Source organism: Harpia harpyja, chromosome 5 (genome assembly GCF_026419915.1).
Source record: "Harpia harpyja isolate bHarHar1 chromosome 5, bHarHar1 primary haplotype, whole genome shotgun sequence".
Classification (NCBI taxonomy): domain Eukaryota; kingdom Metazoa; phylum Chordata; class Aves; order Accipitriformes; family Accipitridae; genus Harpia; species Harpia harpyja.
Window position 1 is genome coordinate 8,679,708 of NC_068944.1, and position 22,446 is coordinate 8,702,153.

Consider the following 22,446-nt stretch of genomic DNA (forward strand, 5'->3'; position numbering starts at 1 on the left):
TGTTCCTGCTGTATGAGTTCTCCAGAAAGAGTAAACCAACACAACTGATTTGGCTCCCTGGAGTTCTGTCAGTCAGTCACATCAAAAGCTACTCAATCTCCTTAAAAAAGAACATGAAGGATAACCAGCCAAATTTAATGACATCTCCAGGGAGTAAGCTGTAGGGGAATTTAAAGCTACAGCATAACAAAAGAAGAAATAGAATAATACAAATAAACATCCTAAACTGAGTATTTCATGGTTGCCTCTACTAGTAACTTCTCACTGTCACATTGTGCCATGTTCCATCCATAATTTCCTTACAGCATACCGTTTGTCAGCAACTAATCAGCTGTTCCGTCTATTTTACTAATTCATTGCTGATCATACAAAGGTGTGGGTAACTCTTGAAAAAAGTCAGTACTTGTCAACAGCTTCCATACCATACTAGTTGTAGTACATCCTAGTTTAAGAACTACTGACGTATCACAGCCTGTCAGCTCCTGTCTAGTGACTATCAACACGACAGCCCTCTTTCTAATGGTGACTTGGATAGGAGGTAAAAAAAAAAAATAAAAATAACAGGAGCTGCATGAGCTCCTGAATTGGACTGAACACACCTAGAACAGTAACATACCATGGTTGTCAATAATTCATCATCCTTTCCTCCTTTTGCAGTGTTTACACCTGAAAAATACATAAATGTTTTGTCATTTACATGCTTCTACTTTTGTTCTCAAGGATAGCTTACTGTTTTCAAACATTCAACAGCTTTACGCTCAGTAAGCACATAGAACCAAAATTTCCAGTGACACTGCCATGTACCTGAACTAAAATTAAGCCAATAGTCTTATTTCACTTCCCAAACTGTGGGGGTTTTGCATGGAGAGCTGTACAATTTCAGTAGATGTGCTTTATGATTTGGGCTTTTCCAATCTTCTCATAGTTATATCTTTGTTTAAATAAATTGGTTTTCATTACATAAATTAGTTTACCAAAGATATTAACAACTTTTGAGTGACCTGTCTCTACTGTCCAATTTAATGGTGCTTGCTACAGAACAGTAACATGGTTATATTAACATTTTCCTGCTTAAATGATGCTGCACTCAGCATTCAGCATGATCAACGGTCAGGAGTACAGACATCTCTCTTCCTATATACTACAAATACATTAAGTGTCTTTTCAGTTATATTAAGCTAAATAAAAACTAAATCAATAAATTAGAAATAGTATCATCTTGACTATCCCACAAGAGCTCACTTCCCACAAGGTAACTCTGGCTTTACCACTAGCTTTGTTATTTGTGATCCAAGCTGTAGCAGCATCAAGGTTTCCAGGGGTGTCTGTATCACTCTGTGAAACTGCTTTTATGGTGGAACTTAATGATGGTTCAGGCTCATCGGGAAAAGGCACAAACTGATTGGAAGGAAATCCATGGCGCAATGTCTGAGTCAGCTTCAGCTTGCGGAATCGATTGGACATTCTACTCCACCAGGACTAGATTGATAAGAAGACACAACAATTTAGTTCCAACTAGAAGAAAAAAAGAAGAAAAAAATGTGCAATTAAGTAATCCTTACAGCAGTGATAAATCTGTCAAGGAGTTTTTGATATAAACTACAAAAGCAATGTTAAAGTGGCTTGCAATTATCAACAGAATCCTTCACCATAATTTGTATGTATAAGATTAATCTCCTTCCTTATTTTTCATCTGGCAAATGCCTTACAATATTTTTCCACACTATCTGGAAAGGCAAGGTAGATAAAAGTATTAGGGCAATTTCAATAGGAAATTTTTATAGCTACATCGCAAATATTTAATCTTCCCTTTAACTTCCAATTTCACCATCCATTCTTACACTCTTTGGCATCAACGAACTGGCACGTATATTTGCTGCTTCTTAGAGGTGTGCATAGAAGTTTATCCAATCTGCATGAAAGCTTCTCCTTAAGACTTTCAAAATCAATGGCAAACTGGAAGAGTTCTGATAGTATTCCTGTCAAACTAAAGATGCACAATCCATACAGTGCTGCTATACAGATAACTTAAACCCTGCCAGACTGGAAAGACTATAAACTGAAGAAGAGCAAAGCAAGGAAATATCAGATGTGAAAACACCACAAACCTTAGGACTACTGCACCTACAACCTCTATCCACAGAGGTATGACATATGTGGAAACTGTTACATGAAAGAACCACCTTTGCTCAAAATACAATTTATCCAAATATTTACAGACTTACACATTTTTACAGGCAGACAGTGCAAGATGCTTCAAGTATTTCACAGGACATTTCTCTAGACTATACGAGACCTAGGCTATATTAAGATGACCTATACAATTTGTATTAAAGAGTACGTGGCTTGTAGGTAAATCAGATTACAAATATCTTCTGATTATTTCTTAGCAAAGCTTCTTCTTCCCTTTCTGGAACAGTTTTAAAAAAATAAATAAATAAAGTAAATTAAAAGTGATGATACTTCATCAAGGCAGCGTTACATGATATCCAATCCAGATAACACACTTTCCCAGTTTATTCTTAGCCATTCCTTCTCATCATACATATTCCCCTCTCTCCTTGGCATTTAACATTTTTCAACTACTTACTGATATATGTCTTCCCAACTGTCATACAGTAGAAGTAATATAAACTGTAAACTTATTCCCAGTAAATCAATCCTTCTAGCAGATGATCATTAAAAAGATTTTAAATCTGCACAAAGCATTAGTAATGGAGAGAGTTCTCAGACCTTTGTATCTCTTTGGAGCCATAACTAATAAAGATTTACATTACTTTCAGCAACAAAGACCTGATGGAAAAAGGCAAGAGAGACAAATAGTTACGAGAAAGCAATAAAACCCACACAGTTCAGCATTTATTCACCCTTCAAAAGGAACTGAAAGGGCAAAAAAATCCATCTAATTTTAACACAGAGTATTATGAGCTTACAAAAGAGACTGCTTGCACAATGTGGTTTGGTTTTGATTCCTGAAGCTAGCTTGCTTCTGTAACAAAGATCACTTCTAAGTTCCTATCATCTTTGTCACTCTCTTTCACGGTGCTTCTGCTTTGTTAACATATGCTCACACCACAAACTAACCTGAAATGGAGTAAGTACAGCCACTATGTTACCATATGAAAAACTACTGCTCTCCTGCAAGAAAGGAATGATAGGGGAGAGGTTCATCTTGTCCTCTCGTGTTTAGAGTACAGTGGTCTGCACTCTGGAATTTCCAGTCTGCTGCTGCAGAAGGTTGTGGCCTCTCCATATACCCTACCACGCCACACATGTACAGAAGCTGGAATAAAGGGCTTTAGACTGAAGCAGCCAAGTAACAAAAATGTGTTTGTGGTTAAAAATAGTGTCTGTCAAAAGGCTGAAATCTAGTAGCAGTGGGAGAAGGCAATACTATAAAAGAAAAATGGTGTTGTCACTAGAGAAATAACTTAGACATTCGTAACAATATTAGGAACGAAAGAATAAGGGGAAGAACTGGAAATCTCTGCCCTCAAACAACTTTAATCTAAAAAAGAAACCGAGTGTGATAATTCACGCTGCTCTAACACTGACATTGAGAGTATAACCTGCTGAAGAAGCACAGGCAGGAAGAAAAGAGAGGAAATAAAATTTTTGTATATTGAAAAGGCACAACTTTGTTTTCAAGTCCACAAAATGGTGCAAAACAAAGGACTTAATAGTTCCTGCATGAAAGGGGGTAAAGAATGAGATCATGGTTATCCACTACATAATCAGTAGGTAAAGGAACAAGGGCCTGTATTACACATAAACTACAAATAAAAGAAACACATTACAAAAGTCTACTAGTTAATGACAAAAGAGATCAAACAGGAGACACTGAAAAGGGTTGGGTTTCTTTTGAACTTCAAAAGCAGCCTACTTGTGATCAGATATTTTAGTATGAATACCATTACCAGGAGGAAGGTAGGAATATAAGTGCATTTGCTTAACAGAGTAAGAATATTTAAATAAGCTTACACGACTTAAAACCAGACAAGACTGATTAAAATTACCCTAGAGTAATTACAGACAACACGACCTCTGAACAAATATTGATTATCTTCAAGATAAGTTAAGAGGATGGAAGAAGTTACAGAAATCAGGCAAAATGCAAATACATAAGCACTCTTACCCCAAAGAGCAAAATCTGAAAATTTACTGATCAAAAAGCTTAACTTGAAAGGACACCGCTGAAAAAACTTTGTACGTCATCACAGCTCATAAGAGACAGCTGGCATGGGTTTGTTGGGAATGAATCCCACCACATCAATCTCTCTGACAGAATAACTGGTCAAGTGGGCAGACGGGAGGAAAAGCTGTAACATAGCTTGACTTCAATAAAGCTTTTATTGCTATTCCATGTAACGTTCATCAAATGACTGAGGAAAGTATGGTTCAAGTAAAATTAATACAAGGTAAGCACCATAGCCAAAAAAACTATTAAGAAAAAAATTACCAACAATTTGATCTCAAATTGGGAGGACATATTTTGTGGAGTGAAACAGGAGTTTGGAAATGTTCATTAACAACAGCAGCAATGAAACGTAACATATTTTGCAGAGTCTATGGAAGACATCTAACTGGACAGTTTTGTGAGCACCTTAGATATTCTAAATTTAAACACTGACAAATTGACATTATTCAGTAGGGGTCAAGCTGACATGTAAGAAGAAGAAATCAAGTGTACAAATACAGAAAAGGAAGTAAGTAGCAAAGCAGCTGTCTGTACTAAAAAAAAAGAAAATCAGAGTCATTAATGTATCACAAGCTAGGTATAGATGCACAGTGTCTTACTGCTGCAAAGAAAAGGTACATTTCACTGGCAACAGCATGAAGCACACAACTGTGCAAGAGTTTTTGTACGCCACTATGTGATACTGAGACCCTAGCTAGAATCTCATTACTCGTTTCGGATCCCTCACCTTGACAGATATAGACAAATTAGAAATAGTAAGTTTAGGAAACATAACGTGCAAACAAGTAAATTTGAATTAACTATTTTTATTTAGTCTAGAAAAAAAAAGATTGACAAGAATATGAGAGTTCTTTCGGTATTTATGTAGTTCTTATAAAAATGAAGGTGGCCACTGAATGGGAATCAATCAACTTAATACACAGCAAGAGAGATATAGATTAGATCAGTGGAGAAAAATTCTGACCGCAAGAAGCGTCAAGCAGTGGAACTGGGTGCTGACAGAGACCATGGGACCAAGGGATCTCTCCACCACAGTGAAAGAAGAGAGAACAGAAACTTCAGTCAAGGATGTTCTTGGCATGTTCATTCTGTCTCCTTACATAGAGACAGATGAGCCTCTTGAATTCCCTCTCATTTTTACATTTCCATGATTGTGTAGACCCCACATTCCATCATTTGCACTGATACAGACAGAAAATTTAGGTACTGGCTGAGTCACCATAAATATCTTTTGTTTACAGTCCTGGCTCAGCACAGAGCAGTTGTCCGCATGGAAGCACTGCTGCTACAAAACCCAGGAGAGGTCCCTCACTTCAGCACTCTCTTCCCATGCTGGTGAACATTTGTAAGGAGAGTAAGATATGTAACATACTTGTGGTCAGACAGAATGGTTAATAAAGCATTAAGCAGTGATGGAAGAGGGGGTTATACTGGCTTTCAGGTTATATATATATAAAAAAATCAGAGAACTATACAGAATACAATTTCTGCTGAAAAAGTGCTTAAGACTAAACTTGTAAACACTGTAATATTTTGTAGTTTTGAGACCAAATACTTAAACATTCCACACATCAAAATATTAAATTTGCGTCAGTACTCATGTGTACATCTTTATTATTAACAAATCTTGTAATTTTTTTCATTTCACTTCATAATCTTTTATGACTCTAATCCAAACTTTTGTGTCATAATACTGCAAGAATCGCAATCTGACCTGTTGTTGATCTGTACTCCACAACACCAAAAGCTGTTCTGACAAGCTCCCATTTAAGTAACTGCATTCTTAAATAGGTCCATCTAAATTGATACTGAAGTTGTATCATATCAAATAATAGAATAAACATATGAAAATAACCACTTGTTGCTTCTTAGTTAAAACAGATTTGAGCTGAAGTAGAACTTTAAATGGTTCATGTCAACCATTCATGTCAACAATAGCCTGGAAATTACCATGTGTGTTTCCAAGACCCTGATAGTATTTATCCTAAAAATGTGAGATCATGGACTCAAGGAAATTCTGAGGTACACCACAATCAAAAAATTATTCACCTAAATAAAAACCAACAGCAACAACAACAAAACAAACTAATACTTTTTCCTTCTCTTTTGCAAACAGACAATCTAAGTTGCAATATCTTTGTTTAAGTGGCATTCACTTGTTCTGACTCTATGTTGTTTCCTATTGGACTACTGACAATTTCAAGTTAAAGATACAGCATGCCAGAGGACATGTAAGCCTCAACAGCACACTCTTCATATTAAAATCTCTGCTATGATCTTCTTAATTTTCAATGTCAAAAGCCTGTTTTCATTTATGGTTGAAATGAAGTCTACCATCTGTCCTAGAGGCAGACAAGAGGTGTAGCCTCTCAGTCTCTTGGGCTGTCCCACACAGAATCCCAGGAGTATTTTCCAGTACATTACCAGAGCTTCAGTTTCCTTCCTACATCATCCTTCCTTCTTCTAGGGTCTACTAAATACCATAAAAGTAAAATAAAAGAACTACTGCTGCAATTCCTCCATAGAACAAACATATAAATAGGCAGTTTCTCAGTATGTGAGGAGATACTAGCCAAATCCCCATAACACATCCACTCCAATTTAAAAAAAAAAAAAGTTAGCAATGAGTATAAAGAATCTACTAAAACTGGAGTACATTTGCGTTTTAAAGGCAGATTTATAATTAAGATCATAATGGATTCAGTTCTAAACTTAGGAACATGATACCTTCCACTACTTAATTATGAGATCTATTTCTAGGCACTGAAATGCTCTGATGCAAACTCTTCCTTAAAAGTCTTCCCTTTGCCTTGCCATCTGACAAAAAGAAAGCTAAACACATGCTGCATTTCATAAAACAAGGAAGTGCTACCAACGAGGAATTCAGAACACCCCCACCCCGCAAAAAAAACCAGTTACATATTAGATCCAACGTACTTCTTAGCAATGACTTTCTCTGCTTCATAAATTATAGGAAACAATGCACTGGTTATTTATTAAGAGTGAATATATTTACCTTTAGACCTCCTTTGTCATCTGGCAACATTGGGACATTTAAGGATTGCCTACTTCTGGAACAGGGCAAAGATGATCTGTTGTTCAGTTTATTCTTGTCTTTGTCTACTTGCATGCATGCTGATGCCAGTAACCGTACAAGCTCTGTGTCTAAAAGAAAACAAATTAAGATAATGTTTAGTCTGTTTTGCTTTCCCAAATTATGACTGATAAACTGACACTTCACCTATAAATCCCATGTAAGTAGTAATTGATCTACCTCTCAAAGACAAAGCAGATGAATCCCCGAAACCTTCTTTCTTGACCTAAGTTTCCCACACCTTCTCCCCACACAATGAGCTGTAGTCTTACCATCACCTCTCTAAAGGTATTTATCAATATAAATAAGCATGCTATTCAGTTGGAATCAGTCATGTCTGACCAAGTGAACTGCCTCCTCTTGCACTTTTAGAAGTTAAGAACCATATTGTGATGCTCCCTTTTCTCACCTGACACAGAAGAGAGTAGAGAAAAATGAATATTCTTTCTTCAAGCGTAGGTTGCAGAAAAGAAGCTTGAAATTAAATCCCCAAAAGAAAGGAGATGTTCAGTCTGGATACTGAAGGGACTGAAAAGACATGGTAAGAAAAAAGCTGGACAACAAAAATTAAGAAAAAAAAGAAAGGAAGAAGAAGAAAAAAGAACAAGCATGAAATGAGGACAGGAAAGCAAAAAATACTCTGTAAATCTGTATTTTACACAGAAATCAGGGAAGACTTTCAGAAGGGCACACAGAACCGACCTATACCTATAGAGAGAGAGAGACAGGTAACAAGACAAACTACTCTGTCCTACAAGAAGTTAGTTACAAAATAATTCACTGTATGTATTTTCTAAAATTTCATCCTATTAGAGATCTACTTTTGACAAAGAAAAGGTATCTGCTAGTGACCAAAACCACCATAATGAGTAAATACAGAGAAAATAAAACATTAATCCCATCAGCAGTAGTGTTTTTTGGCTTCAGATAAAGCAATCCAGCTACCAGGCAAGCTTAACAGTGACAAATTATATAGGCTAAACAAACTACAACAAAAAATAAACGTGTTTCATTGAAGTCTCCTCAAAACACACTGCCTATTTCTAAAGCACTCCCATAAAAACAACCTGAAGTGTGATTTATTCTCAGGCTTTACAGACCTAGTGGGAGGTTCAGCCAGGAGTTCACTAGTTTTGTTCCGACTGCACTCTCTTTGTCCTGTCCCTTTACTGCTGTTTACTGAGTGGAAACTTCTAGCTCTAGTTCACAGCTCTGTGCTAGTGACACTACAGAATACCTGGGCCACCACAGTCAAATGCCACTGAAGTGGCTCTGGTGGTGCCACGAACAATACATTTTGGAGCATCTTCAAAAACACAGGAAGAGGAATGCACAGAATCTTTTATCCCATAAATGTATACACTCATCTAACCAATTAACTCAAAACTCACCATTTTCAGGCAACATCCTTTCTTGGTCCAGTCCAGCCCAGACTTCAGAGGATACTTCCTAGCAACTTTAATGTATTTTCTAGATTGGAAGGGATGTTTATCCGTTTATGTTGTACATTCCCTCACTGTTCTTTGGAATAACATACCTGGATCATTCAGCAGCATTATCAGGTCAAAAGCTGTATATCCATTTTTTGCACGAAGATTGACGTCAGCTCCTTGATTTAACAAATACTTTACAACATCTTTGTTTCTTTAAGGGAAGAAAAAAAGGCATTGCTCATGTTAAAAAAAACCAAACCAAAACCCAAAAAACTCCCCCAAAACCTAATACTCTATTTTCATCCTTTTATACCATTGCTCCTCAATTAGAGATCAGACTTTTTCCTTCTGTATAGCTAACCAAGTCTAAAATTTGTTCACAGACTATTCAGAAGCTCCCATGATTCCTTTGTCAGTCACTGTTTACTCGCTATGAATTACACTAATCAACATGCAGAAAGTCAGCCTAAAAAAACTAATTGGAACAGTCAGTTTCTTAAGCTGACCCTTTGGAACTGACTCTAGAATTTGTTGCCAAACACCTTCCCAATGAAAGGCCATTAATGCCTAGGGCAAAAAAGCAGATGGAAAGACAAAGGTCAGTCCAGTAGTCATCACATGCCATCACTAATACTTCAACACAACTTCATATTCAGAACAGGTAAGAAATTGCATACAGAAAAACCAAAGTGACTGAAGATAAATTATGAACTCCAAACAGTACTTCACTTAATTAGAGATATATATTATATAATTGAGAAGGCACATTACCACTTCCTTCAAATGTTTAACATGCAAAACCAATCAGCATTAAATGATAACCAACACAAACACCTTCCAGCAAAAGGTCATAAAAGCTAGTTGCATAAAAGCAACTATCCCATTCACTTTAGTCCCTCTCATATACCTAAATAAATAAGCAGGACTTGCCTCGTGGGTTAAAAACAATACTGTAATTCAGCCTACAAAATAAGTGAACAGACAACAAAGCAAGGGAAATCTCCTTTTGAGCAGGGACTGACCTGGTATAAAACCAAACTCTGATGCATAAGCAACACAGAGCAAAAATGTTCTTAAGCAGCAATAGGTGACTGCAAATTCTAATACTGAAGCTGACAATCAGATCTCAACCTCTCCACTTCAGAGCATTAACTTCTTAACATATAGATGAAGTTTTCACTTCTGAACTCACTCCAGATCAAATCAATCTAAAATGGGAGGAGGAATGTTCCTCCACTCTTCTAACAAAAATTCTGCTTATCTTCACTACAGCTCCTTTGCATGCTTCCCATTACTCTTCTTCTCTTCCTTAAAACTGTGTCATCCCTCATCCCGCTTTCCAGTCCTGCACCTTGAGGGCACACAGAGACACAATCCTGCTCCTGGCTCACACAGACCTTGCCCACTCCCTCCTTCAAACCAGGGACCTTCCACACCACTGTTGCTCCTGAGAGAGGGTAAGCTGAGGCTCTGCGGAAGCTAAAGATTTCCAGTTGTTCTGAAAATTTGCAACTGGCCCATGCCAACTAAGGAGAAAGGCTAGGACGCAAAGTATAGAATTACAAGCGAAATATTTATTCATGCACGAGGTGTCCCAGCCAAACTGGGGCACCCCAAATGTGGTTTTACACAGGGTTCTGGTACACTTTGAGCATTTAGGTACAACATGATTTGACTAATCACCAACACCCACACTACTGATTTACTAAACATAGTAAAACTTTGCAAAGCAACTGTATTTCTGCAGCATTCTTGCTGCTCATCTATTGATCCAGATGTCCCTGGAGTCAGTCTTACTATCGTTACTTATATATGATGCCAGACAACACTGGGAAGGCTTCAAAGACATCTTAAGAGGGGCTACGATGCTGGCATTATCTTGGTTGACTAGGGGTATCTTTCATCCTTCATGGACAGCTCTAAGTCTCCAAGAAGCCAAGTCCTTATTTCCAGGGCTGGGACATCCTTCTGGTCCTTCCACTGAGCCACTGTCCTTTAGTTTGTTTTACTTAAGCATGAACAATACCAAAGTCTCCAGTAAAATTTCACTACCTTAAACATTAAGTGTATTGACAAAGTTAATACAATTTCATGCTATAAAGACTGATTGATATAATAGGGAAGGGAATTTTCCTAACAGTCCTCCAGGAAAGGGAAAGGGCAGTATCTGAACACACGCAATGCTCAGCTGTGCTCTGTGCTTCCACAAACAAGAGGAGCGCCTGAGTACTGGCATGGGGACATACCAGCAGCCCTGCACATCACTTTCTGCTGGCTGGAGTAGAGATTCCAACTGTGCGTTGGGGTGGCTGCTGCTAGCAAAACGGCTGCACCAGAAAAACTAATCTTCAGGCACTTCTGTGAAATGCCCATCGCTACTATCAGTACTGCATTGGTGAGGAAGCAGAGAATCTCATCTTATGTAGGTCCCAGGAACTACTTCAGAATACTTCACAAAGCAATGACAACTTGACCTCCTATTTTTCCCCTTTGTTGCGCTTTCACAGTCCAGTGAGATCTGCTGACTAAAAATAAAAGCTGGAGCAGAATACCTGCATTTGTACAATTAACGCGAGCATTACCAGGCAGCGAGGTGAATCTTCACCTTGCTGAGGGCCTCGTCTACAACAACGGAGAAAAGTTCACCTTCCTAAACTGAATATCCTGTATTCAGACAATGCCAAGTATATGACAGATCACATGTGAAGTATCAGGCCAGTTTCTGGGGTTTGACTCTTAAGTGGCGACCTGCATTTATAAAGTAGCTTTAGAGAAAATGACAATCCGTTCTCCAGTGGGCGTGTTTCAGAAAGCTCCATGAAAACTAAAGGCTGAATAGGGGAACATAAGTATAGTTTTAAGACTGGAAAAGATGGTGCATAGAAGGGTGGTTGCCTTGAAGTTTCACAACTTGACGTAAGCCTACAACCCTGGCAGGCGGTGATACTATCTTACAAAACACTAAAAAACATCAAAGGATGGAAGTTGAAATCTGCACCAAAGCTCCTAATGCCTGCCTGGAGCACTATGTTCACAGCACTTACTGAGCAAGATTCAAGTTCCCAAATGTGCCACTCATTCTGAAATCCAAATGGCATTCAGGTCTGCTCTGAAAAGCAGAGGACAGTGCAAGAGTCATGGAAACTGAGGTCACAAGTCTCTCAGTTTCTTCTAAGACCCCTCTGCTTCCAGAGTCAGTATCAAAAAGATTTTTTTATATTGGCATGTAAGAAGAATGAAACTTCTTTACTGCTAGACCCAAAGACAGCATATGTCTTACCCGTGGTATGTGGCCTGCATTAGCGCTGTCCAGCCATGAACATTATCCTGTTTGTCAATATCGGCATTTTTCTCAACAAGGAGCTGAACAAGGGGCAGCTGTCCAGTTACAGCTGCAATCATTAACGGAGACGCGCCATCAACGTTGGTAATATTGACCTGGCTTGGGTCTTCATCAATGATCTCTTTAACCAGCTGAAAGTTTCCTGCAAAACAGTGATAAAACATAATCTACGTGAGCAAGAGAGAACTGCTTAGCCACTGAATTAATATGTATTTTGATTTGCTGACATTGGTCTACGTTTAGTGGCATTAAACCAGAAATATAAAGTACTAGAGCAACTGCAACACTAAAGCTAAATATTTGTACTCATCGTTGGTCTTTTAGTTAATCAGTACGTTTTCCCAGGCTACATGAATTGTGGCATAAGCACAAGGCACTGTTTTCCCTCATTTTCCCTACCTCTACACTTACAGTACAATCCCATTACAAGAATAATTTTCTGAAATGAACAACTAAGCTATAAAGGCTGTATAAACTGCAGTGCATTCCACATACGAAGACACAAGTAGGGAATATTTCTATTAAATTGTCATAAGATGATGTCATGCAAGGAAAACCGATGATGCTGAGACACGATTTGTCCTTCAGCAGGGTGAAGATCCCTGTTCCATTTCCATAGGCTGAAATCCCAGAAAGCAACAATTTTATAATCAAAGAGAGTGGGTAAAAAGGCACTCTGAAAGGTGGTAGAGGCCATCCCTTGCCTTAAGCAGGTAGAACACCACCATACGTCATACTGACACATAACTCCTCTTACAAAGGTGGTTCACTGATTCCAAACCCCTCTATTGATAAAATTCCTCAACCTCTCAAGGAATTAATCTATTCCAGTGCTCAACTTTCTTATATTCAGAAAGTTTTTTTTTTTAATTCTGCCTCCAATATTTAAACTAAATCTCCAGTGCAAAAATTCCCTACTCCTTGCTCAAGAGTAACGTGTTATTCCTGTCATCTTTCTAGTTCTTTAAAAGTGAACCTAGTGTTCAAGCTTCCACATAAAGAGGCTGGTAGTAACGGAGTTCTTGTCTAGATTACGAAAAGCAGTATAAAATATGCTACTGAGCATATTTTAACCAGGTTGTGCGTTTTTTTCTAAATCTTAATAAAAGTAGGAGCAAGCACTTTTTAAAAACATATGAGGTAGTCAGGATTATCTTAAGCAGAGAGCTTAAGCTCACCCACCTCCCTTACTTTTTTTAATAACATATGGCAGGCAAAAGAAGGGAAGAAGTTAAAAGGAAAAAAAGATCTCTGTGACCGAATATGTACCACCGTAGGAACAGAGGCAAGAAGCAGCAAATCATCAACTGCCATGCAAATGGAAAAATTCTCACCTTTAAAAAAACCTTCAGATGGTAAACTGCTTCGTGACATGGGCTGCCTTCAACTCAATCACAGGCATGAACATTTTACTTGGAAAGCCAGTCAGAATCCTAGACAAACCCTGCAGGCACTTAAATGCATGCACTGAAACTAATACCCACCCATGCCACTCGGCTAATTTCTTGGAATGGGAAAGACACAAAAGCACAGAACTACTTTTTTTATGTCCCAGTTTAGGAGAAGACAGCAGGTGACTTTCTGAACACAGACCCGCATCACAGACTTTGTTAAACAGAAACCCTGGAACCTACAGTGACTCCAGAATTGACTTTGAACTCTAGCCTGGACGCTTCTTAACTTAGTGAGCTTTTTTTTTTTTTAACAGTGCTGCCATCCGTAGCCAAGTATTTCAGAAAAAAAACCAAAAGGAGTATGCTGACCAGTATTGATTTGGCTCCCCGCCCTAAGACTCCTTCCAGCCCAGCACTAACGTTTTTCAATCTCAAACTAAAAGTCACAGGGGTACAATAAAGGCAGCTGAACTCTCTAAAATCTAACAGACCTGAGGCTTTTCCAAGAAGAGGTTTTGGTAGCTTACATGTGAAGAGTTGACATTTAAGAGAAAGATTAAATGGCTACCTGTCACCTCCTTCTTCTCCACTATTACATCTGCCCATTTCCAGTTCTGGTAGCCTGAAAAGCCATAAACTTCCTGAGAGGGTGACTTACAATGGTTAATTGAAAAGCAACTGTTAAACTGTTGTACCAAACCCAGGATGAGATCTGAAAGCTAAGGCCAGGCTTCACCATTTAAAAAACACTTCTAACTTTTCAATAGGAATGCAGCAACAATAAAACTTGGAAGATAACTGTTGATTTAAAGATGCATTGCTGAAATCCATTTGGACAGATATTCAGAAAAAATGGCATTTTCCTTCACAAAAATCACTCACAAATAATAATAATAATAAAAGATCTAAAAATCCATAAGAAACCCTGAAAGTTGCTAACTCAGAGCTCTCTTCAGGTTGCAGCTCCCTGTTGAAAGCAAGAAGGTAAACCATACCAAAGGCTTCATGATTATGTTACAGTCAGGAGCAGGTACATGGACAAAAAAGCTGGAATGAGAGGTAGTTGTGCTCAACTCTAAAGCTTACTTGTTCTGTATGCACATATCACAATCAGGAGGGGTAAAGCCGGCTTTCAGTATGCTATGATCAGATTTTCTATACCACATATGTAGAAAGCACAGCACCAGTAAAGATTATTAGGTCCACTGCACACGCAAGGCTGTATTACCAGTGTTTCCTCATTGTGTGGGGCATCTTGGTCCCATGTAAGGGCAGGCTGACTGGAGAAGAGACCCATCTTAGGTCTCAAGGGACACCTCTCATGACTTCACTGCACATAAGATTTAATCTCACATGGGAATGACATCTTCCAATACTTGAAGAAAAATATTAAACAGATCTATTAGTAACTTTTCTTTACTACTGAGTGACTGGGTTTTTTTCTGACTGTCTATAAACCTAGGACTGCTGGCAATAGGCTAAAAGTGCTATCAAATAGCTGAAAACATTTAAACGGCAAAATACCAACTATAAGAGCAGGAATGAGGTAAGGTTCAAATACTGAATCTCTCTAACCTGTCAAAGAGATTGCAAACAGCACATAGTATTCTGACCTGCGACGTTATCGGGAACCTCAGCAGAAAGTTAACAGTCTTGTTTCCCATGCCAAAGCCATCGGATAGCAAGCCTCAGGCCAAACCCTTCATCTCAGCACTTTTTCCTATGCTGGAAGATCCAGGAAAATAGGTAAACAGAAAGTAGCTTGCCATCCACCAGGCGTGCAACCTATCAGAGCCTGGATCAAATTTAAATCAACAGGATAGCACTGGCTCTTTCCACGGAACGGTTTTACCAGTTGTGTGCTCATGAAAGTCACTCTTGCTCATGAGAGAACAGGCAAGATGTGAGACACTTATTCTTTTCCTGAAGCAACTTTAACAAGCAATGACAATGCTCATACGGAATAGAGGCCAGCATGTTTTTTACATCAATTAGCATGGTTTTTACATCGATTAGCACTTTTGTTTTCATACTTCAAGTTTATGAGAAAGGAAAAAAAAAATTCATATTAAAGGTAGCATGGTCTTGGAATAACTGGAACTATCTCACACCATTTTGGCATGAAAGCCACAACCAGGAGTTCATAAAGATTTTCTCATATTGGAAAGTGAAGAAAAACAAACATAAGCTACAGAAATAAATGTATTTTTAAGATTAAAAGAAAAATAAGGAAAAAACCAAAGTCGCATGTAAAAACAGAACATGTCTCGGTTTCCCAAGTTAGCAAAGATGGTCTGAAGTTACAAGAGCCCTGAAGTTACAAGAGCCAGACATGGTGGAAGAATCCTGTCAGTACTTACCCAATTTCAAAGCATGAAAGACATCAGGTTGCCTCTTTTCTGTATCTGGAAGAAATATAAATATTTCTATTAGCAATCATTAAAAAAGCAAAAATTTCTAGTAAAATTTTTATAGCAAAAACTATTAAAAAATTTACGTAAAGGTACTATAAAACATGTGTTTAGACATACATTTAATAAGAAGAAAGAAAGCACTCATAACCTTTTTACTCCCTTTGGGAAGAATGACTCGCCTGTATGGTTCTCTGTGCAAAGCTAAAGTACAAACTATACTAAAGCACCAGTACAGGCTTTTGCCTTTCAATTTCCATTCTCCATCAGGAAATTGTATTTGGAAACTTCTGTGTTTCCTGCCTGGAAGACTAAAATATCAATTAAAGAACCACAGCATGGTTCTGTGGTCTGGTGTAATCCTCTGTACAACAGCAAACACTCAAATAGTACAGGATTATTTTGAAAGGTGACTCAAAAGGAGTTTTACAAGCTATCCCATTTTTATTTTCTCTTCAATATTGCCAGGTTAATTTGTGAAGGTCACAAAAATAATAGCGATTATTTAACTACACAGCTTGCTATTTGTGCATTAAAAGATACCCTTCAGCTCCTAGATCACCATCGCCATAATAAGAACTGTAATTATTACAAGTTTTAATATTTTGAGTGAAGGGTCATTCCTTCAACATGCCTTCAAAGTGCTTTGACACTGCTGACACTATGTATGATGAGGAAAAAAAATAGTGACATATTTTGCACCTTCCACTGAAGTCAGAAAAATTTATCCTCCTCCATCTTCCAAAGCATTACTGACACTACAGAATCAATGGGGTAAAAAGATTTTAAGGAAAACAATGAGTCATTGAGAGATTTCCTCAGCCCAATTCTACCATTTTTATGGTAATACGGAAAAGGTTAATGCTCATAGTTTGACTCCAAAGGAAGTAATTTGAAAATGCTGAACAAAAGCAATTGCTGGGAAGCCCAAAAATACATGATAAACTCTTATTTTAAGACCGGGAAAGAGAGTAGTGGGTCCTACATTTTCTCCTGGTTCAGAAACTGCTTTTATAGAAAGAACTGTGTATGAGCTCACTATTGGAAAACAGATTTCAAAAGACTAGTTTAGGAAAGGACCAGACTCCGTACTTGGCACGCAAAAAGCCTGGAAGAGAGGCAACCTCAGGGACAGGAGACCACAAAGAGATGCCAGAAGTAAGGACTGCCGTCTGGGTAAGCCGAAGCAAGGACAGGGACAGAACACAGGCAACACGCAGGCCATTTCAGGTAGTTCTGAATTTGCTACTGAAAACAGCCTTGAAAACTGAGTTGCTTTCTTTTGAGAGGGAATTCGCCCTATGTATGGCAATAGATCAGAAGACAAGTTCCTTTTCTGCTGCCTTCTGTATGAAGGAAAGGATGTTGTTTCTTCCCAGGATATACAAGACTCAGTGCTAGGAGGAGACTGAAGCTGTGGTTAAAAACCAATGCAGAAATCTGCGTGGAAGCTTAAGATTTTTACCCCCCTCTCTGCCCCAATTAGTTACTACCCTTCTGCTGATGGGAACTCCCCCTCAGCAGAGGTGACAGAAACACTTGTGCTTTAAAGCAAGTCCACTCTCCTAGCTTAAACAGACTTCTTCAATACTTTAAGTCATATGACTACAGAAGACTTTCAAGACTCATGAGGCCAACTCTGCCTGGACATACATTCTGTATGTGCAAATATACGGGCAAGGTATAAAGCGCTGCACTAGTGAATCCCACAGATGTCTGATTCTCTGTGTACTGTAACCAACTGATGTCTACTCCTAAGAGACGGGTCATGAGCAAATGTCTACAATCAGCCAGTTCTGTCTGGTAGTACGGCTGTATAAAAGCCCTAGCTCCAACTTAACCTATGAGTCAACATCTGACTAAGTTAACACCTCTGAAGCAGAAACAAATGTCAGATTTTTGTCCTTGCTTCTTAAAGTACAATGGAAGCTTGACCTACAGAAATGACACTAAATGTAAATAAAAATTAACAATTTTGGGGACTGCAGACATGTCCACATGGCAGTGTAATACAGACATAATTAGGTAAGATTTAAATAAGCCTATTTGGGTATCACAAGTGGCACAGAGCTTAAAGTGCACTATCCTACCCTACAGGCTTTCTGCCACTATGGCTGGTAGCACCTGGAAAAAGTTATTTCTAGGGCTAGCCACATCCTTAGCTTTCATAGCAAGTACTCCAAAGCTGAAAAATCCAGATGCAGCTCTTCCAAACCCTCTTGCTGAGCACCATCCAGCACTGGTCTGCATCATAAAGCACAAACACCTTGACAAGTGTCCCCAAACAACCACATACAGAGTAAGGTCTCAATCTCTAAAATTGAATTGACATTCAAAAGTCCAACACAATGTCCAAACCAAACTGATTTCAGGAACAGATGTAATGCATTTCTGTTAGCATAAACAAACTTCTGGAGAAGGAAAGAGCAGCAAATCCACAGTACTTTAACAAAACTAACATAAGACATTCATATTATTTTATAGAACCAGCTAGAAAGAAAAGCTAATTTGGAAAGATATCAGGGAGAGATATCCACAGTAAGTAAAAAATTTTTAAAAACTAAATTCATTATCAAACTGACAGATGACAGCAAGTAGGTTTTAACCTTTATCTTCAATAAAAGCAAAAATCCTAGGAAATCACATACAAAAAAACCTGTCAACAGAATACAAATTTGCTTAGTAATTAAAAAAAAAAACTTGGATAATTACTGGTAAAGACACATAATATACTTTTCTGTCCTTTCAGTTGAGTATATGGTACTGGATACACTGGTTAATACTGAAGGAAAAACGTTTTAGTCTAAGTTTGCTCACAGCTTCCCAAGCCTTCAGATCCCCTAGTACAAGACACTAGCGCTCTCTACAAAATCCTGGATTTCTTATATCCTTCCACGCCCATGGCTAAAGCTACATGACCACCGCACATTCTTTAATTACACAGTCACAAAATGTTTCTTTATCAGTTCTTATCTCATTCAGCACACATGACGAATGCAGTAGTGGGTAAAATGAAAAACCATAAAAGCAGCATTTCTTAAATTCATTTTAATTGAGATTTGCATTGAAATAATGTTATTTTGATCTAGTTTTGTACACACACAAGCAGTGTGTGTGTGCACAAGCAGGCATATTCACGTCTGAAGGGAGGAGGTTGCTTATAAATTTCATGAGGTCCTGAAGTTAATTCAGTATTCCCTTCTCCTTCAAGGAACAGAAAAGTAGGGGACATGCCAACTTGTTATTCATCCACATTAATAATTGGTTTTCTTAGAATACACAGCCCACTACCAAAGGACATTGAGGAGGTTTCATATATTCAGACAGTGGTAGAAGAAACTGTTAGGTTAACCTCATCTGGTTTTCTGCATGTCACAGGCCTTGTATGCAACACCCAGTGAAGACAATTCGATGATGAGTTTTAGAAAGGCATTTAACCTTGATTGCAACTGTTATGAGATTGCACACCTCTACTAAGTCTCTCCAAGTCTAAGCTTCACTGCAAAACATAGTGTCTTATTTCCCATTCAAATTCTTCTAACTTTAAACTCACAGGTTTTTTCTTTGGCTGCCATATAAAAAGGCCCTCCAGTATTGGACTTCCTGTCCTTAACATGGACACTTTATTAATCACACCTCTTAACCACCTCCTCATGCAACTAGACAGATTGAACTTCTTCAGTCTCTCCTTACAAGGCAGGTTTTCCAGATTTTAAATCTTTTAGGTTTTCTTTGAGTCTGCAATATCCGTTCTTTGATATCCTATTCTGTTTTTTATGTTCCTTCTTTAGTGCCATTTCAAGTAGGCCTTTGTAATTTTCTATCTAAATGAGTACCTGGATCATGTGTTTTAAAAGCAAAAAATATTTAAAATATTAAAACATTTCAAAATGTTTCACGATTGTTATTGCAGGACAGTGTCCTGGTTTCAGCTGGGATAGAGTTAACTGTCTTCCTAGTAGCTGGTACAGTGCTACATTTTGAGTTCAGTATGCCAAGAATGTGGATAACACTGATGTTTTCAGTTGTTGCTCAGTAGTGTTTAGACTAAAGTCAAGATTTTTCAGCTTCTCATGCCCAGCCAGTGAGAAAGCTGGAGGGGCACAAGAAGTTGGGAGGGGACACAGCCAGGGCACCTGACCCAAAGTGGCCAACAGTGTATTCCATACCATGTGACATCCCATCTGGTATAGGAACTGGGAAGTGGGGGCGGGGAATCGCCGCTTGGGGGACTGGCTGGGTGTCGGTCGGCGGGTGGTGAGCAATTGCACTGTGCATCATTTGTACATTCCAATCCTTTCATTATTACTGTTGTCATTTTATTAGTGTTATCATTATTAGTTTCTTCTCTTCTGTTCTATTAAACCGTTCTTAACCAACCCACGAGTTTTGCTTCTTTTCCTGATTTTCTCCCCCATCCCACTGGGTGGGGGGGAGTGAGTGAGCGGCTGCATGGTGCTTAGTTGCTGGCTGGGGTTAAACCACGACAGACAGGAATCTCATCATGCTAACGCAGAGGTAGTCTGCTCAAGTTGGGCATTCCTGCCTCACCCGAGGTAGGTGTACCTACTCCAACATTTTCAAAAGAGTCTAGGTACAAATTATAAAGAACATCATGCACATACGAAATAACCCCTTCAATTTGTACATATGCATCAAAACTTCAAGAACGCAAAACAAAAAAAACTAACACTCCATACCTGCCTGGGGTCTGATCGTTGTGAGAGATTCCAGGTAGTCCTTCATGTCTTTGTGTTTGAAGCCAACAGAGATTTCAAAAGGTGTTTTATGTAGCACATTCAGGTGATCGGGATTGGCACCTTTCTCCATGAGCTGCTGTGCCAAGCTCACCTTTCCACTAACAGCTGCCAGCATTAAAGGACTCCAGCCCATAGTCTTCACAGTGTAATTGCAATCAGCTCCCCAGTCTAATAACAGATGTACCACTGCCTCATGTCCATGCTGAGCAGCTGCCATTAGTGGAGTGATATCGGGAAGGTCGTCTCTGCTGCTGTTGAGCACACTTGTGCTAAAATGGTCATAATTGTCCACAAAAGCTCCAGATTCCAGCAATAATTTCACCATGCTGACGTGGCCGCCTCTGGAGGCCATTGTGAGGACACTGGCTCCTAATTTATTCTGTGCATTGAGATCAGCACCATTCTCCAGCAAGATGTGAGCCACACTTAGATGTCCGAACCTTGAGAAAAAGAGATAAGGAGGAGAATTAACACCTTGGATGGCAGAAGCTTCTCAAAGAAAACTGACATACTCTGATGTGGCGGGTTGACTCTGGCTGGATGCCAGGTGCCCGCCAAAGCCATTCTATCACTCCCCCCTCCTCAGCTGGACAGGGGAGAGAAAATATAACAAAGGGATCATGGGTCAAGATAAGGACAGGAGAGAGCACTCACCAATTACCATCATGGGCAAAACAGGCTCAGCTTGGGGAAAATTAACTCAATTTATTACCAATCAACCAGAGTAGGGTAATGAGAAATAAAACCAAATCTCAGAACACCTTCCCTCCACCCCTCCCTTCTTCCCAGGCACAACTTCACTCCCAGATTCTCTACCGAGCCCCCTCCCCAAGCCGCGCAGGGGGACGGGGAATGGGGTTTACGGTCAGTTCATCACACGTTATCTCTGCCGCTTCATCCTCCTCAGGGGCAGGGCTCATCACACTCTTCCCCTGCTCCAGCGTGGGGTCCCACCCACGGCAAACAGTCCTCCACAAACCTCTCCAACATGGGTCCTTCCCACAGGCTGCAGTTCTTCACAAACTGCTCCAGCATGGGTCCCTTCCACGGCATGCAGTCCTTCAGGAGCACACTGCTCCAGCGTGGGTCCTCCGCAGGGTCACAAGTCCTGCCAGAAAACCTGCTCCAGTGTGGGCTCCTCTCTCCACAGATCTGCAGGTCCTGCCAGGAGCCTGCTCCAGCGCGGGCTTCCCATGGGATCACCCACCTCCTCCGGCATGGGGTCCTCCCCGGGCTGCAGGTGGAGATCTGTGCCTCTGTGGACCTCCCTGGGCTGCAGGGGGACAGCCTGCCTCACCATGGTCTTCCCCACGGGCTGCAGGGGAATGTGGAGCACCTCCTCCCCCTCCTTCTTCACTGACCTGGGGGGCTGCAGGGCTGTTTCACATGTTCTCACTCCGCTCTCCAGCTGCCATTTCTGTATGTCCCAGCAACTTTTTTTCCTTCTTAAATATGTCATCACAGAGGTGCTACCACTATCGCTGATTGGCTCGGCCTTGGCTGGCAGCGGGTCTGTCTTGGAGCCAGCTGGCATTGGCTCTGTCGGACACAGGGGAAGCTTCTAGCAGCTTCTCACAGAAGCCACCCCTGTAACCCCCCCCCTCGCTACCAAAACCTTGCCACACAAAGCCAAGACATCTGAAGACAGAACACTTTTTTACTAAATTGGCCTATTGACTAATACACTATGTGGGATCATGCACACATCACTGAATGTGACAATGATCACCTTACTGGAGGGCAGCAATCAACAGCTGAGGACTATAAACTAAACCATTCCACATGTACCAGTGACCATGCCCATAAACCAAGC

The 22,446-nt window shown here is 39.6% G+C and overlaps 1 protein-coding gene across 3 annotated transcripts in view; it reads right to left on the reverse strand.

Annotated features, from left to right (window-relative positions):
• The window catches only part of ANKS6 (ankyrin repeat and sterile alpha motif domain containing 6), a 46,332-nt gene that overhangs the window by 20,546 nt on the left and 3,340 nt on the right, over positions 1-22,446 (reverse strand). For all 3 annotated transcript variants that reach the window (XR_008235277.1, XR_008235278.1, XM_052787821.1), the window contains exons 2-8: positions 20,574-21,073; positions 15,823-15,867; positions 12,006-12,210; positions 8,830-8,936; positions 7,215-7,363; positions 1,269-1,479; positions 617-666 (exon numbers count right to left, since the gene is read on the reverse strand). Coding sequence is in view for 1 of the 3 variants with exons in the window: in XM_052787821.1 (XP_052643781.1) it covers positions 617-666; positions 1,269-1,479; positions 7,215-7,363; positions 8,830-8,936; positions 12,006-12,210; positions 15,823-15,867; positions 20,574-21,073 (1,267 nt within the window). In the remaining 2 variants the exon portion in view is untranslated. The remainder of the gene's footprint in view (positions 1-616; positions 667-1,268; positions 1,480-7,214; positions 7,364-8,829; positions 8,937-12,005; positions 12,211-15,822; positions 15,868-20,573; positions 21,074-22,446) is intronic.